The sequence below is a fragment of the Hyla sarda genome, chromosome 3 (assembly GCF_029499605.1).
Source record: "Hyla sarda isolate aHylSar1 chromosome 3, aHylSar1.hap1, whole genome shotgun sequence".
NCBI lineage: Eukaryota > Metazoa > Chordata > Amphibia > Anura > Hylidae > Hyla > Hyla sarda.
The window spans coordinates 93,877,719-93,895,711 of NC_079191.1; the positions used below are offsets into that span (position 1 = coordinate 93,877,719).

At 45.3% G+C, this 17,993-nt stretch overlaps 1 protein-coding gene across 3 annotated transcripts in view; it reads right to left on the reverse strand.

Annotated features, from left to right (window-relative positions):
- The window catches only part of EFHD1 (EF-hand domain family member D1), a 38,178-nt gene extending 25,632 nt beyond the window's left edge, over positions 1–12,546 (reverse strand). Inside the window, exon 1 of one of the 3 annotated variants that reach the window (XM_056564632.1) lies at positions 9,748–9,875. Coding sequence is in view for 2 of the 3 variants with exons in the window: in XM_056564630.1 (XP_056420605.1) it covers positions 11,980–12,404 (425 nt within the window). In the remaining variant the exon portion in view is untranslated. Of the gene's footprint in view, positions 1–2,606; positions 2,779–9,747; positions 9,876–11,979 lie in introns of those variants that run through there. The other 2 variants (XM_056564631.1, XM_056564630.1) reach the window with 2 other exon arrangements.
- Positions 12,547–17,993: the final 5,447 nt, after the last annotated feature.

The window sequence follows — 17,993 nt, forward strand, 5'->3', positions numbered from 1 at the left end:
ATTGGAGAGAGGTGGGGATACACGAACGCTGCATCTCTGCCTCTCATCAGACACTTATCCCCTTCCCTGCAGATAAGGGATGAGTGTCTGGCTGCAGATCTCCTTTAAGGGGGATGGGCAATGCATTTTTGGTTTTGGTTAAGCACAGCCTAAATTTTCAGTCTTTGTCCTAAAGGTTTTATTTTGGTGCGCTACTAACCTGGAGATTATCCTGTGTATGTCTCATGACATGACAAATGTGCAACCTTGCATAATCAGACTCCCAGCCCTGCAGTTCCCACAATCTTTTACATTTGAGTCTGTCCCTGTATATACAGGAATATATACAATATATATATTACACATATATATACACACACACAGTGGTCCCTCAAGTTACAATATTAATTGGTCGCAGGACGACCATTGTATGTGGAAACCATTGTATGTTGAGACCATAATTCTATGGAAACCTGGTAATTGGTTCTGAAGCCACCAAAATGTCATCAAAAATAGGAAAAGGTGAGGATTAAAGAAAAATAAGTAGATATCTAAAATAGATAAAGCAAATCCTTACATATAAAAGTAAGAAAGATCTGCTGGGAGTTGTAAATCACTGTCTGTCAGTGTTTCCCAAGCAGGGAGCATCCAGCTGTTGCACAACTACAACTCCCAGCATGCCCGGACAGCCAAAGGCTGTCCGGGCATGCTGGGAGTTGTAGTTTTGCAACAGCTGTGGGCACCCTGCTTGGGAAACACTGGTCAATGTAGAAGACAGGAGCATCTGTACAGTACATGCAATGTCCTAAAAAAAGTAACATGGTGTCCAAAGGAGCAGGTAACCCTGGTACAGGTAAAGTGTACAGAACATGGAATAACATGTAATACCCCCCTGTACTGTAGGGGGCGCTACCAGACATCAGTCAGTGCATACTCTTCAGTAATACAGGGGTTTTACCAGTGAATGCACATTGTGATTGGTCAGTTCTTCCATCATTGACATGTTTCACAGATCTAGACTATCTGTAGCATTGTATGTTGAGTCTGGTTTCAACTTACAATGGTCTTTTCTGGACCATTGTATGTTGCGGGATCACTGTATTTGTTAGGCAAGTCACCAAAACAGAAGTTGGCCATCAGCAGGCGGAAAAGTAGGATGTTTGAGGACAAAGAATACAGAGAATCCACATGAATACTTCACTGAATCCTTTCCTGCTATATAGTAGTTAACAGCCATCCACAGATTCAGGCCCTGAAGTCAAGAAATCTGGGAACAGAACTAAAAATAGGAAAGCATTCCAGCCCAGAGAGCACACAGCTCCTGTTCACATGGATTCGGTGCTGATTTAAAGAGTGGAAAAAAAAAAAAAAGAAAGTCTAAAGTGGATGTTATGGTAGATGCGGAGATTGGGGGAGGCGCATGTTTCCCAAACACAGCCCATTTATAGTAGTAGTCAGTAGTACACTGTATATATAGTATAGCACACACCTCTATATACCTCCAGAAAAGACGGCCTCTGTTACCATCACAGGACGCACATACATAGGATGATAATAGAGCTCTGTGTAAATAAATAGTGGATAATAACTGGACTTATAACATCCAGGGCTCTGGAACCCCACCGCCAGCAATAACCGTGTGTACACTGTCACGATTCGGCTGGCTGGAGGTGGATCCTCTGTGCCAGAGAGGGATTGGCGTGGACCGTGCTGGTGGACCGGTTCTAAGTTACTACTGGTATTCACCAGAGCCCGCCGCAAAGCGGGATGGTCTTGCAGCGGCGGTAGCAACCAGGTCGTATCCACCGGCAACGGCTCAACCTCTCTGACTGCTGAGATAGGCGCGGTACAAGGGAGTAGACAAGAGCAAGGTCGGACGTAGCAGAAGGTCAGGGCAGGCAGCAAGGATCGTAGTCAGGGGCAACGGCAGGAGGTCTGGAACACAGGCTAGGAACACACAAGGGAACGCTTTCACTGGCACAATGGCAACAAGATCCGGCGAGGGAGTGCAGGGGAAGTGAGGTATACATAGGGAGTGCACAGGTGAGAATACTGATTAGGCCTGCTGCGCCAATCAGTGGCGCAGCGGCCCTTTAAATGGCAGAGACCCGGCGCGCGCCCTAAGGAGCCGGGACAACACAGACTGGGAACGGGTCAGTTACGGGAGCCGAGATGCGCATCGCGAGCGGGCGCGTCCCGCATCGCGAATCGCATCCCGGCTGGGAGTAATATCGCAGCGCACCCGGTCAGCAGGTCTGACCGGGGCGCTGCGAATGAGAAAACGCTGCGAGCGCTCCGGGGAGGAGCGGGGACCCGGAGCGCTCGGCGTAACATACACTGTACAATACATGTATAGAAGTGTAGATATTTGTATAAAGGCTTACCATATATACTCGAGTATAATTTTGAGTTTTTTCAGCACGATTTTTCGGCTTATACCCAAGTGAACTCTCCGCCTGTCAATCCCTTCATCAGAAAGAGTTTATCGGCGTATAACACGCAGACAGACTAAGCTAAAAAATGTTGTTTAGAAAATGCGTGTTATACGCCGATACATACGGTATATGGTAACATTTCTTATATAAATAAACATTGTAATACCAGGAATACATTACAAAAAGTCCTACCTTTTCATGCCCTGTCAAATTTGAAAAAAAAGTTATCCCAAATGACAGTGGCCATTTAAGATGCCAAATGATAGATCTACAGAAGGATTTAAAACCACCACGTAAAACAAGACAAAAACTTTACAGGTAAACTAATAAAAGTCTAATAAACCTCTCTACCAGAGAGAGTATAAAATCCCTCTGTGTGAGACGATTGTGTTATCAGTGTTAGATATAAAGGAATGTGTCACCGCACTGGAAGGAACTTCCCTCCCCCTGGTATGGGTCACTGTTGTAACTTGTCAAGAAATTTCTATCCAGATAAGATGGTAGAGGAAGGTCATTCCCTACATGTCTACACGGAAGAGAGAACCTAAGACGGCGCAGTCACATTGTTACAGCTACAACGTGATGAGCTTTTATTTTGAGTCAGACTTGCTAAACAGCATTTCTTACTTCCCCAGTAAGTTGTATTTTAGTACACTGTCTACGGCAGTGCTTTCCAACCAGTGTGCCTCCAGCTGTTGCAAAACTACAACTCCCAGCATGCCCGGACAGCCGTTGGCTGTCCGGGCATGCTGGGAGTTGTAGTTTTGCAACAGCTGGAGGCACACTGGTTGGGAAGCACTGCCCTAGACAGTGTACGCCTTTTCAGCTAGTGCAAAACTATAACATCCAGCATGTTCAAACAGCTAAAAGCTATCAGTGCATACTGAGAGTTGTAGTTTGTGCCCCCCCAGTTGTCGCAAAACTTCAACTCCCAGCATGCCCGGACAGCCGTTAGCCATCTGTAGTGGAGTTGTCCATATTAAAAGGTAGTATATATACCAGTGGTCTCCAAACTGTGGACCTCCAACTGTTGCAAAACTACAACTCCTAGCATGTATGGACAGCCAAAGGCTGCCCGGGCATGCTGGGAGATGTAGTTTTGCAACAGCTGAAGGCACCCTGGTTGGGAAACACTTGACAAATGCTGATACAAAACCGAATGACCATGGATTCAGGAGTTTGTCTGGCGCAGAGAGGAACCATCAGGAAGCCAAGTAAAATCAATGGATTTATTAAATGCAACGCGTTTCGCTGCGCATGCGCAGCTTCATCAGGCATCAGATGCCTGATGAAGCTGCGCATGCGCAGCGAAACGCGTTGCATTTAATAAATCCATTGATTTTACTTGGCTTCCTGATGGTTCCTCTCTGCGCCAGACAAACTCCTGAATCCATGGTCATTCGGTTTTGATTTTACTTCTACCCAGGAGGGCTGCAGTGGACCTTCTTGTACATCTCTTCTGCACTTTACCTTGTTGTGTGTGGGCGCACAACCAACTTTGGTAAGCGGTTTGGGAATTACCGTCCCCCACCCCCACTAACAAGATCTGCTGATCCCGCACATGAGGTGCCTTCCTCCTCTCTAAATGCTGATACAGGAATACTTTAATTCTTAGTCTTGTAGTAGAACATTTAATGAAAACCGTATGCAACCGTATTAAAGGGGTACTCCGGTGGAAAACTATTTATTTTTTTTTTTTATGAACTGGTGCCAGAAAGTTAAACAGATTTGTAAATGACTTCTATTAAAAAAATCTTAATCCTTCCAGTACTTTTTAGCAGCTGTATGCTACATAAGAAATTCTGTTCTTTTTCAATTTCTTTTTTGTCTTGTCTACAGTGCTCTCTGCTGACACCTGATGTTCGTATCAGGAACTGTTCAGAGCAGGAGAAAATCCCCATAGCAAACCTATGCTGCTTTGGACAGTTCCTGATATGGGCATCAGGTGTCAGCAGAGAGCACTGTGGACAAGACAAAAAAGAAATTGAAAAAGAACAGAATTTCTTATGTAGCATACAGCTGCTAAAAAGTACAGGAAGGGTAAAGATTTTTTTGATAGAAGTAATTTACAAATCTGTTTAACTTTCTGGCACCAGTTGACTTATAAAGACCTAAAAAAAATATATATGGTTTTCCCCCGGAGTACCCCTTTAAATGACATGCCGTACAAAACTGTACACAACTACATGTATCCAGTTGTGTACGGTTTTGATCTTGTAATTTTTTTTTTCTGTGCGCAAAACCATGGTCAACTACAGTTTTGGCCACAGGACTGTCCGGTTTTTGGATATGTTAGGTTATAAAAAAACATACAATTTTTATAACATTGCACTCAATGCAAAAATACATACGGTGGTGTCCGTTTTTATTGTTTCCCATTTAGGGAAACCAAAAACTGATACAGAACCCGTATGCCATAATTGTGAGGTGAGGCTACATTCATAGCCTACCCCAGTGAGTATGTAAGGACAAACCCTTCTTGGACCATGACAATTAATCCTAATACTGGTAAAGGTTAATTTCCTACATAATAATTTAGCTCATAATTCTACTTCCTATTATACTCTATGGACATTCCACTCTGTTATTCACCCTTGTCATTCCAGAGAAAAACAATGATAATCCAACTTAATCTGAACATTAAACAAAGCTACTGGGCTTAGAGAGAACGCCTGCAAAAATGTTATTTGTCCAATCATTGTGTCTCTAATTCAAATATAAAGTTTCCATTATTCTCTATGGACATTTCATCCTGTTCCATTATTCTCTATGGACATTCCACTTCCCTTTCATGCCTCCTCCACTGCGCATGCGCACCTTGCTTAAAGGGGTTATCCAGGGGGAAAAAAAACATATATATCTCAACTGGCTCCATAAAGTTAAAAAGATTTGTAAATTACTTCTATTAAAAAAATCTTAATCCGTTCAGTACTTATGAGCTGCTAAAGTTGAGTTTTTCTTTTCTGTCTAAGTGCTCTCTGATGACACCTGTCTCGGGAACTGTCCAGAATAGAAGCAAATCCCCATAGCAAACCTCTTCTACTCTGTGCAGTTCCCGAGACAAGCAGAGATGTCAGCAGAGAGCACTGTGGTCAGACAGAAAGGAACAACTCAACTTCAGCAGCTGATAATTATTGGAAGGATTAAGATTTTTTAATAGAAGTCATTTACAAATCTGTTTAACTTTCTGGAGCCAGTTGAAATAAAAAAAAATGCAGTGGAATACCCCTTTTAGTGCAGTGTACCACTACGGAGGAGGCAAAGTGATGTGCTCGTTCATTGGCAGCCATGTATAGACAATAAGGCTATGTTCACACGGCAGAATTTCCCTTCTGAATTCCGCAGAAGAATTCAGCACGGACATTCCACTGCAGCAGAGTCACCTTGATTTCAAAGGGATTCTGCTGCACTGTGCACACAGCAGAATTTCTGCACCAGATGTTTCTGCCGCGGAGATTCTGATTCCAGCGTCTGCAGAAAGACTAGACAGGTCTATTCTTTGTGCGGATTCCGCAAAGAAGTGCATTTCCAAGCGGTCCTAGCGCTGGCATGTTGGAATGTCCTGGCATGGCCAAAACCATATGGCTGCAGGCAGGGGCGGAGGTCCGATCGGGAGAAGAAGCCTCATTGTGAAAGTATTAGGGTGCGTTCACATGGCTGTCTGTCCCTGTTTTTTTCTATCCCAGTTTCGGTTCTGTTCTTGCAGGATGTAAACGGATTAAAAACGGTTTTTAAAAAACCCCATTCAATGTCAATGGGATTTTTTTTACAATCTGTTTACATCCATTTGTACCCATCTGCACTCATTTCCGTTTTTTTGACGGCAGAAAAAACGGCACATGCTGTATTTTTTCTTCAGTCAAAAAAATGGAAGAAAAAAACTGATACAGTAAATTTAACATAGAAGTCTATGGAAAACGGATGAGTTTGCATCCGTTATTGTCCAAATTTTTTATTTTTTCTTTCCATACGGGTTAACATTTGTACACATGTTTTCATACAGTTTAGTCAGGTTTTGAGGAATCTGTTTTTCCATCAAAAACCTGATACGGGAACTGTATTGCAAAAATGTGGTGTGAACCCACCCTACCCTAAGGCATGCACACCACGTTTTTGCTATACAGTTCCCATATCAAGTCTTTGATGAAAAACGGATTCCTCAAAACCTGACTAAACCGTATCAAAATGTGTGTTCAAATTTCAACCCTTATACGGTTTGAAAAATGATGTGTGGTTGCATCCGTTTTTTTTAAGAAAAAAAAACTTATACGTTAAACTTTTCACTCCCATTTTCAGTAAAGTTTCACTTGTTTGATTGAAATTCCAAGAAAAAAAAACAGTGCAAAGTCAAAAACCGTATGGTGCAAAGCAAACCGGATGGAACTGTACGCACATACCGTTCCCATTGACTCCCATGATAAAAAAATAAATAAAACTTATACGGTTTAATACGGTTTTTCACCCGGACCAAAAAGCGTGATAGTTTTGGGTACGGTTAAAAAAAAAAAAAAAAAAAAAAACGTATAAGACGCAAAACGGACTAAACCGGATGATACGTTTTGACATACGGTTTACAATGTTAAGTCAATGCATACGGTTTTCTATACGGTTTTTAACTTGAACCCGTATATGAGAACTGTATAGCATAAACATGGTGTGCATGCAGCCTTACTGAGGGACAATGTACAGGACTTTTTTTGGTAGTTTAGTCCATGATGTCTGGGAGGGGATGTAGCACAGCGGACAACTGTTCCCAGGACCCCGGTGACAAAGCTATGATTGTCAGTGACACCAGACCAGCTGTAGGCCGGCGTTAGAGGCTGGAAATGCACCGTCTGGGCGCTCCTCACCGGCACGGGAGGGCGAGGTTACATTGCTTCAGTGCCAGGCTCCAGCGCTGAACACAATGACCCCAGGGCCATTACATATCTGCTCTAGAGGGAAGGTCTGGCAGCTCTTACACATACTCCTAGTCACACTCATTAACCATTTCAGGACACGCACCTCAAGGGGACTTTTTGAGCTAGAAGAGAACATTCACACAAGGTGGCAAGTTAGGCCCCTTTCACACTATAAAATTCATCCGATTTAAAGATCCGTTTGATATTCCGTTACGAAAACCCTGAAAATTGGCTGTTAGAAAATCCCATTATAGTCTATGGGATTTTTTCATGATCAGTTTTAACCCGTTATAGCCCGTTTATTAATAACGGACTTTATTTTGTGACGGGAGAATGAACGGAAGAAATAATGCATGCACTACTTCTCCAGGTACTATCTTCCGTTACAAAATAAAGTCCGTTATTAATAACGGGTTATAACGGATAGTGTAAAAATCCCATAGACTATAATGGGATATCCTAACGGACGATTTTCAGGGGTTTTCATAACGGAACATCAAACGGATCTTTAAATCAGATGAATTTTATAGTGTGAAAGGGGCCTTATTCTACTGCCATTTAACCGCACAAACGTCCTGAGTACTTGCGCCAAATTTATTTGAAAAAAAGAAAAACCTGCGCTCTTCATAAATAGTTTACATCTAAGTACGCTGCAAAAGGCAAAGCACATTTGACTTCATCCTAAGTTTATACAAAATAACTTAAAGGACATCTGCAGCATTGCAAACACTTATCCCCTATCCTCAAAATAGGGGATAAATGATTGCGGGGGGTCCGAACGCTGTGATCTCCTGTACGGGGCCGCGGCTGTCCCGTGCAGGGGACGTGCCAGCCGCAGCATGACGTTGCAGCCGGCACGCCTCCTCCATACATCTCTAGGGAGAGGCGGGGAGGCAGCATTCGTGCCTCCCCGCGTCCCCCATAGAACTGTATGTGGACGGGGAGGAGATGGGGCATCACCGTCGACCTCTAGGTCGATGCTACGCGCCTTAGAGCTCACCATGAGCGCTAATGGTGGCGCCCCGTTAGGGAGATCGTGGGGGGCCCAGCAGTCGGACCCCCCCCCGCGATCTAACACTTATCCCCTATCCTGTGGAAAGGGGATAAGTGTAATGCCGCTGCAGTTGTCCTTTAAGAAGTGGGAAAGCTAAAAAGTCACACCAATTCTGCAGTTTGTGCAAAAATGTACACATAAAAAATTGCGTAAATACAATGATAAACCCCCCTTCCTGCCCTTTGCCCTCTGTCGGGTGAATAGCGCTCTGTGGATACTTCACACATATATGTTCTGTGTATGCATCAAACCAGCATTTCCCAACCAGCTGTTGCAATTCTTTTTGTGCCTGCATGATGGGGGTTGTAGTCTCACAAACATATGACCCCGATGTACACAGCCAAGCCTTGCATTAAACATTCTACGTTCGACTAAGTATTCCTATATCTGTATATGCCAAGTGTTTCCCAACCAGTGTGCCTCCAGCTGTTGCAAAACAACAACTCCCAGCATGCCCGGACAGCCAAAGGCTGGGACTTGTTGTTTTGCAGTCTTTAGAGCAATTTTCCCAACCAGGGTGCCTCCAGCTGTTGCAAAACAACTCCTCCCTGCATGCCCGGACAGCCTTTGGCTGTCCAAGCATGATAGGAGTTGTAGTTTTGCAACAGTTGGAGGTGCACAGTTTGGAGACCACTGCTATAGGCAACCAATGGACAACTCCACTACAGATGGCCAACGGCTATCCGGGCATGCTGGGAGTTGTAGTTTTTCGACAACTGGAGGTAGAAACTACAACTCTCAGTATGCACTGATAGCTTTTAGCTGTTTGAATATGCTGGATGTTATAGTTTTGAACTAGCTGAAAAGCCGTACACTGTCTAGGGCAGTACTTCCCAACCAGTGTGCCTTCAGCTGTTGCAAAACTACAACTCCCAGCATGCCCGGACAGCCAAGGGCTGGGACCTGTTTTGCAGCCTTTAGAGCAGTGTTTCCCAACCAGTGTGCCTCCAGCTGTTGCAAAACTACAACTCCCAGCATGCCCGGACAGCCAAGGGCTGGGACCTGTTGTTTTGCAGCCTTTAGAGCAGTGTTTCCCAACCAGTGTGCCTTCAGCTGTTGCAAAACTACAACTCCCAGCATGCCCGGACAGCCAAGGGCTGGGACCTGTTTTGCAGCCTTTAGAGCAGTGTTTCCCAACCAGTGTTCCTCCAGCTGTTGCAAAACTACAACTCCCAGCATGCCCGGTCAGCCAAGGGCTGTGACCTGTTTTGCAGCCTTTAGAGCAGTGTTTCCCAACCAGTGTGGCTCCAGCTGTTGCAAAACTACAACTCCCAGCATGCCCGGACAGCCGTTGGCTGTCCGGGCATGCTGTGAGTTGTAGTTTTGCAACAGCTGGAGGTCCACAGTTTGGAGATCACTGCTATACGACATTTGTTACCTTTAGTACGGATGACGGGTGACCCTATACAATGCCAACACTGGCAGCAGTTATTTTGGAGTCTGGAGATTTGTCCTCCATGCTTTACAGTGCAGGCACATGGGAGTGTAAACTTCACAAGGTTACAGCATGAATCAGGCAGACGGAAGGGGAAGCGTGCTGACTACAGGCATCCATGTAGGTGCAGAAGAGGGATCTAAATGACTGCAAACACTGAATCATAAGGAGAAGTTATCAGGATGGGGGCGGACAGGAACTATGATTCAGCTGGAGGGGACTGTGGTGAAACAGCGCAGCTCACCCCGGATAAGGGAGGAGGGGACTTTCTGCCAGAGAAGAAGAATAGAAGGAAAGGGAAGCCCTAGTGCTATGATGTCAGAATACCCCAGGCTACCTGGATCAGGTGGGCTCCACTCCTACACACAAGCAATGACATGCCGACACGAATTACCCCTGGTGACCCATCATTCCTACTCAGTGAACTGCATAATAAGAAGCTATTCCCCTAATAGAATCCTATGACTACGTATAAGCAAGCAGAGATACTACAGGAGGGCAACTGGGAATTCAATGCCCCACAACAGAACCAACAGGAGATACACTAAAAACTAATGCCGTAGCGGGGTAACCAATCAGATCGCAGACTGGGATATGAAAGGCGCAATGTGATTGGTTGCAATTGAACAGCTGACGTTTTATAGTAAAAAGAAAATAAAAAAAATGTTTTATACCTGGGGAGGGGACACTGAAAGAAATAGGCAGCCGTCTAGAGCGCCCTCTTGATGGGGGCACCGCTCTGCCCACTGCAAGAAAGTTGGTAACCATCCAGCATCTGAAGCAACTACCCAGCTAGAACCAACGTCACGTGAGGAGGAGGAGGTTTGTTACAGTGTGTCTCCCCAGTAGTAAGGAGATTACATGTGGAGGGGGTTTGTTACAGTGTGTCTCCCCAGTAGTAAGGAGATTACATGAGGAGGGGGTTTGTTACAGTGTGTCTCCCCAGTAGTAAGGAGATTACATGAGGAGGGGGTTTGTTACAGTGTGTCGCCCCAGTAGTAAGGAAATTACATGAGGAGGAGGTTTGTTACAGTGTGTCACCCCAGTAGTAATGAGAACATAAGAAGGAGGTTTGTTACAGTGTGTCACCCCAGTAGTAAAGGAGATTACATGAGGAGGAGGTTTGTTACAGTGTGTCACCCCAGTAGTAAAGGAGATTACATGAGGAGGAGGTTTGTTACAGTGTGTCACCCCAGTAGTAATGAGATAACATAAGAAGGTTTGTTACAGTGTGTCACCCCAGTAGTAATGAGAACATAAGAAGGAGGTTTATTACAGTGTGTTGCCCCAGTAGTAAGGAGATTACATGAGGAGGAGGTTTGTTACAGTGTGTCACCCCAGTAGTAAGGAGGGCATGTCATATGACGGAGCCAATAGGCGGGGTCATGGGGAGGCAAAATTAGCTTTCCCCTTGGGTGGCAAAAATCCTTGCACCAGCCCTGGCCCTAGGGTAATGTTCACACTCTCCAAACACTAAATAGTTACCTTCAATATGCAGCATGTGAACATACACACATATATATATATATACACACCCTTATACAGTACAGTGCACCGGCTGGTAGGGAAGTCTTCTGATATTAGAAGGCTATGACAGTGTTGGGATATGGCATGACCTACACCAGGGTGCCTCCAGCTGTTGCAAAACTACAACTTCCAGCATGCCCGGACAGCCTTTGGCTGTTCGGGCATGCTGGGAATTGTAGTTTCCCAACACCTGGAGGCAGACTGGTTGGGAAACACTCGCCAGACACTATACAGATTTGTCTAATTGACTTCAATAGGGAAGTAAAATCTGCAGCATGTGAACATACCCGTATACAGTGCATGGGCTGATAGGGAAGTCTTCTGACATAAAAAGGTTACAATGGTGCTGGGAAATGGCATGACCCACACCAGTATGCCTCCAGCTGTTGCAAAACTACAACTCCCACCATGGCCGGACAGCCTTTGGCTGTCCGGCCATGGTGGGAGTTGTAGTTTTGCAACAGCTGGAGGCACAATAGTTGGGAACTTCACAGACCCATAAGATGCCCCCATCAGTCACTGCTACAAGGTAAGACAAACTTCTATGGAAGTTTTACAAAAGTTGCCCAGGGTGTGCCAACTATCCCCACAGCAGGGCACAGAGCTGCCAGTCTACCCACGTCCAGAGCCCCCAAGGTGCCCACTCACTGGCGGAACATGGCCTCCATATCCTTGATCTGCTTTCGGGAGAACTCCTTGAACTCTGTGTACGGGTTGAAGATGTGGCCCCGGTTGGATGGCACGGCGTTGCCCTGGTTGATGTCATTCCTCCGGTTCAGCTTGGCACTCAGCTCGGAGTCTGCATAGGCAGTGGTCGGCTTCTCGCCCTCCTCCTCCTCCTCCCCCCCGTTGGGCTCGGGGTGTCCGGGCACCTCGCCCTCTGTCGGGGCATCTTCCAGCACCAAGCGGCGCTGCAGCTTCTGGGCCAGCTCGTTCTCTGCCATGGGGGCCGGGAGGGGCGCACACAAGTGCTCAGCAACTTCCAGCCGCTCCGGGGATAAGGCGGCGGGGAGGAGCCGGGAGGGGAGGGGAGCGCTCAGAACTTCGGCTCTCCTCTCTGCAGACTCCGGCATGTCTCCCCCCTCACCCGGCGGGACAACAGGTGCAGCCTCAGGGGAAACCGAGCCGGTCCCGAGCACCGGAGACCATGTACAGCTGTATCAGGGGAAGCCAATCAGGGCGCAGCACACATACTCCTCATCCAGGAGGACAGCGAAAGCTGCTCTCTGATTGGCTGCTGGGTATAACTGCCCTCTGCGCTGCTCTCTGATTGGCTGCTGGGTATAACTACCCTCTGCGCTGCTCTCTGATTGGCTGCTGGGTATAACTGCCCTCTACACTGCTCTCTGATTGGCTGCTGGGTATAACTACCCTCTGCGCTGCTCTCTGATTGGCTGCTGGGTATAACTGCCCTCTACACTGCTCTCTGATTGGCTGCTGGGTATAACTGCCCCTCTGCACTGCTTTCTGATTGGCTGCTGCGGATAACTTGCCCAGCGCTTCTCTCTGATTGGCTGTTGTTTGTAAGTGCCCCTTGCACTGCTCTCTGGCGTTAAAGGGGTACTCTAGTGGGAAACATTCAATTTTTTTTTAAATTTTTTTAATTAAATCAACTGGTGCCAGAAAGTTAAACAAATTTGTACTTTTCTTGTATTTAAAAAGCTTAATCCTTCCAGTACTTTTCAGCTGCTGTTTACTACTGAGAAAGTTCTTTTCTTTTTGAATTTATTTTCTGTCTGACCACAGTGCTCTCTGCTGCCTCCCCTGTCCATGTCAGGAACTGTTCAGAAGAGGTTTGCTATGAGGATTTGCTTCTACTCTGGACAGTTCCTGACATGGAAAGAGGTGTCAGCAGAGAGCACTGTGGTCAGACAGAAAAGTAATTCAAAAAGAAAATAACTTTTTCAGTAGTAAACAGCAGCTGATAAGTACTGGAAGGATTAAGATTTTTAATAGAAGTAATTTACAAATCTGTATAACTTTCTGGCACCAGTTTTGTTTTCCATCGGAGTACCCCTTTAAGTCTATTAGGGGAAACCTGTGCAGAGGAACAGTGAAGAAGTTGCCCATTGCGTCTTTAATTTTTATCTTGTTGCTATGGGCAACTGCCCCACTGCTACTTTGCTAACACTACCCTATGGTGCCTGCACTATATCTATCCTACATAGGTAACCTGAAAAATGCCCCTAGCCACCAGTCATTTTACTACCTGCTGTCACACAGGGCGCTTTTCTTTCTTGTTTGTTTTTCTTATCTACTGCAGTTTTTAAGTCTAATCAAAAAAGTGTATTTAAAAGAAATGGAAAATATACTTTAATGGGAAATATACTGTGTGGAAATTCTGCTGAATTGCGGGGGAATCCCATTTAAAGGGTACCTCTCATCAAAAAAACTTTTGATATATTATAGATTAACCCCTTAAGGACCCGGCCATTTTACACCTTAAGAACCAGAGCGTTTTTTGCACATCTGACCACTGTCACTTTAAACATTAATAACTCTGGAATGCTTTTAGTTATCATTCTGATTCCGAGATTGTTTTTTCGTGACATATTCTACTTTAACTTAGTGGTAAAATTTTATGGTAACTTGTATCCTTTCTTGGGGAAAAATCCCAAAATTTGATGAAAAAAATGAAAATGTAGCATTTTTCTAACTTTGAAGCTCTCTGCTTGTAAGGAAAATGGATATTCAAAATAAAAAATTTTTGGGTTCACATATACAATGGGGGGCATTTACTAAGGGGTTTAGTCATTTTTTTCTGACTATTTTTGGCGCAAAATTGTCGCAATTGCGCCTACCCTATAAATTGTGCAACTTTCCCTAGCAAGAGCTAGAAAGTCAAATTTTTTTTCCCGCTTAATTTACGCAAGTTTTCAGTTTTTACTTGCAGTGGTCAGGAATTTATTAACTGAGACAGTCGCAGTTGGGCAATAAACTGTCGCAACGGCCGTAAAAATTGACTAAATTTACTCCAGCTCCAACATGGAGCAGGAAAAGCTACTGCCGCCCGGGCTCCGACATACTTTCTCCCCGCTACCCTCACTGCGGGAGACAAGGGGGGGGGGGAGGTAGCGGGGAGGCCGTATGAGGAGCCCGGGCGACTGCACTGTAATGTCAGCCCGGGCTCCTGCCCTGAGAGCCATAGGCTTTGGCTGTCAGGGCATGCTGGGTGTTGTAGTTTTGCAACAGCTGGAGGGCCACAGTTTGCAGACCACTGGTTTGTGGTCTGTAAACTGTAGTCCTCCAGCTGTTGCAAAACTAAACAGCTGAAGGGGACCGCCGAAGACGTTCACTTACCCTTCCGAGGCTCCAGCGACGATCTCTGTCGGAGATCGTCGCGCGGCAGTGTCGTGGAGCGCTGGATCCTACGGAAGCCGGTAAGTTGCGCAAGCTTCCCAACCAGTGTGCCTCCAAATGTTGCAAAACTACAACTCCCAGCATGCCTGGACAGCCTTTGGCTGTCCAGGCATGCTGGGAGTTGTAGTTTTGCAACATCTGGAGGCACCCTGGTTGGGAAACACTGGCCTAAAACAGTGTTTCCCAACCAGGTTGCCTACAGATGTTGCAAGACTACAAGCCCCAGCATGCCTGGACAGTCAAAGGCTGTCTAGGCATGCTGGGAGTTGTAGTCTTGCAACATCTGGAGGCACCCTGGTTGGGAAACACTGTTTTAGGCCAGTGTTTCCCAGCCAGGTTGCCTCCAGATGTTGCAAAACTACAACTCCCAGCATGCCTAGACAGCCTTTGACTGTCCAGGCATGCTGGGGCTTGTAGTCTTGCAACATCTGGAGGCACCTTGGTTGGGAAACACTGTTTTAGGCCAGTGTTTCCCAACCAGGTTGCCTACAGATGTTGCAAGACTACAACTCCCAGCATGCCTAGACAGCCTTTGACTGTCCAGGCATGCTGGGGCTTGTAGTCTTGCAACATCTGTAGGCAACCTGGTTGGGAAACACTGTTTTAGGCCAGTGTTTCCCAGCCAGGTTGCCTCCAGATGTTGCAAAACTACAACTCCCAGCATGCCTAGACAGCCTTTGACTGTCCAGGCATGCTGGGGCTTGTAGTTTTGCAACATCTGGAGGCACCCTGGTTGGGAAACACTGGCCTAAAACAGTGTTTCCCAACCAGGGTGCCTCCAGATGTTGCAAAACTACAAGTCCCAGGTTGGGAAACACTGTGCCCGGCCTCCGCCCCACCTTACTGTAAGGGCATGCTGGGAGTTGTAGTCCTGCAGCTGGGGGCAGGGGACAAGCTTGTCACTTGCCCACACATCTCCTGCACCACACAACTACAACTCCCAGCATGTCCTTACTGTAAGGGCATGCTGGCAGTTGTAGTCGTGCGGGGCGGGAGATGTGTGAGCAGGTGATAATAAATGTACTAACCCATTTTTTTTGTTTTCTTCTCATTTCAGATCCGTGTATCCTGTGGACTCCTTCGGATTCGGTGGACTACTTCGATGACCAGCGTTTTTCTTTGTTTGATTTTAATAAAATGGTTAACGAGGGCTTGTGGGGGAGTGTTTTTTGTAATAAAAAATTTTTAAAACCTGTTGTGTTTTTTTCTTACTTTACTAGACAGGCTTAGTAGTGGAAGCTGTCTTATAGACAGAGTCCATTACTAACCTGGGCTTAGCGTTAGCCACAAAAACAGCTAGCGCTAACCCCCTATTATTACCCCGGTACCCAACACCACAGGGGTGCCGGGAAGAGCCGGTACCAACAGGCCTGGAGCATCAAAAATGGCGCTCCTGGGCCTAGGCGGTAACAGGCTGGCATTATTTAGGCTGGGGAGGGCCAGTAACAATGGTCCTCGCCCACCCTGGGAACGTCAGGCTGTTACTGTTTGGTTGGTATTTGGCTGAGAATGAAAATAGGGGGGACCCTATGCGTTTTTTTTCTTTAATAAATAATTAAATATATTTAAAAAAAACGCATAGGGTCCCCCCTATTTTTATTCTCAGCCAAATACCAACCAAACAGTAACAGCCTGACGTTACCAGGGTGGGCGAGGACCATTGTTACTGGCCCTCCCCAACCTAAATAACACCAGCCTGTTACCGCCTAGGCCCAGGAGCGCCATTTTTGATGCTCCGGGCCTGTTGGTACCGGCTCTTCCCGGCACCCTTGTGGTGTTGGGTACCGGGGTAATAATTGGGGGTTAGCGCTAGCTGTTTTTGAGGCTAACGCTAAGCCCGGCTTAGTAATGGACTCAGTCTATAAGACAGCTTCCACTACTAAGCCGGTTAGTAAAGTAAAATAAAAAAAAACACAACAGGTTTAAAAAAAAATTTATTACAAAAAAACACTCCCCCACAAGCCCTCGTTAACCATTTTATTAACATCAAGCAAAGAAAAACGCTGGTCGTCGAAGTAGTCCACCGAATCCGAAGGAGTCCACAGGATACACAGATCTGTAGAAGAAGTAACCAAAAAAAAAAAGTGTAAGTACATTTAGGGAGAAAAAAACTGTGTTAAAAAAATGTAATAAACACACACACTAAACACCGTTTACCACTTCTGAGCCATGACTACAATTTACAGTGATCCCTCAACTTACAATGGCCTCAACATACAATAGTTTCAACATACAATGGTCTTTTCTGGACCATCGTAAGTTGAAACCAGACTCAACATACAATGCTACAGACAGTCCAGATCTGTGAAACGTGTCAATGGCTGGAAGAACCAACCAATCAAAATGGGCATTCACTGGTAAAACCCCTGTATTACTGAAGTGTATGCACTGACTGGTGTCTGGTATTACATGTTCTGTACTCTTTACCTGTATCAGGGTTAGCTGCTCTTTTGGACACCAGGTGAGGGTGACTCCATTACTTGTTTGGGACATTGCCTGTACTGTACAGGACCCCTGAAGACGCTCCTGTCCTCTACATAGACCAGTGTTTCCCAATCAGGGTGGCCCCATCTTTTGCAAAACTACAACTCCCAGCATGCCCGGACAGCCTTTGGCTGTCCAGGCATGCTGGGAGTTATAGTTTTGCAACTGGTGGAGGCTCCCTGCTTGGGAAACACTGACATAGACAGTAATTTACAGCTCCCAGCAGATCTTTATTACTTTTATATGTAAGGATTTGCTTTATCTATATTAGTTATCTACTTATTTTTCTTTGTCACTTTTTCCTATTTTGGATGACATTTTGGTGCCTTTAGAACCAATTACCACGTTTCCATAGAGTTATGGTCTCAACATACAATGGTTTCAACTTACAATGGTTTTCCTGGAACCAATTAATATTGTAACTTGAGGGACCACTGTAGTTATTGAATTATTTAGATGTGGTGAAAAAGCTAAAAAAAAAAACAACTCAAAAACAAAAGATCCAGAAGGAAACCAGCAGCTAAACCTATTCAGACAGCAGGAAAAAGGAACAGACTATTTTTTCTACTACATGAAGTAAATTTCCCACTTTTGCCTATGTGTGCCAAATGTATTAATGCCGTGCAACAATTTAATAAATTTGTCGCACATAGTCAAAAATGAAGTAGAAAAAAACAGGGTAAAAACCAGACTACATAGTAAAAGATTAGTAAATGCCCCTCAATATGTCTACTTTATGTTTGCATCATAAAATTTATGAGTTTTTACTTTTGGAAGACACCAGAGGGCTTCAAAGTTCAGCAGCAATTTTGAAATTT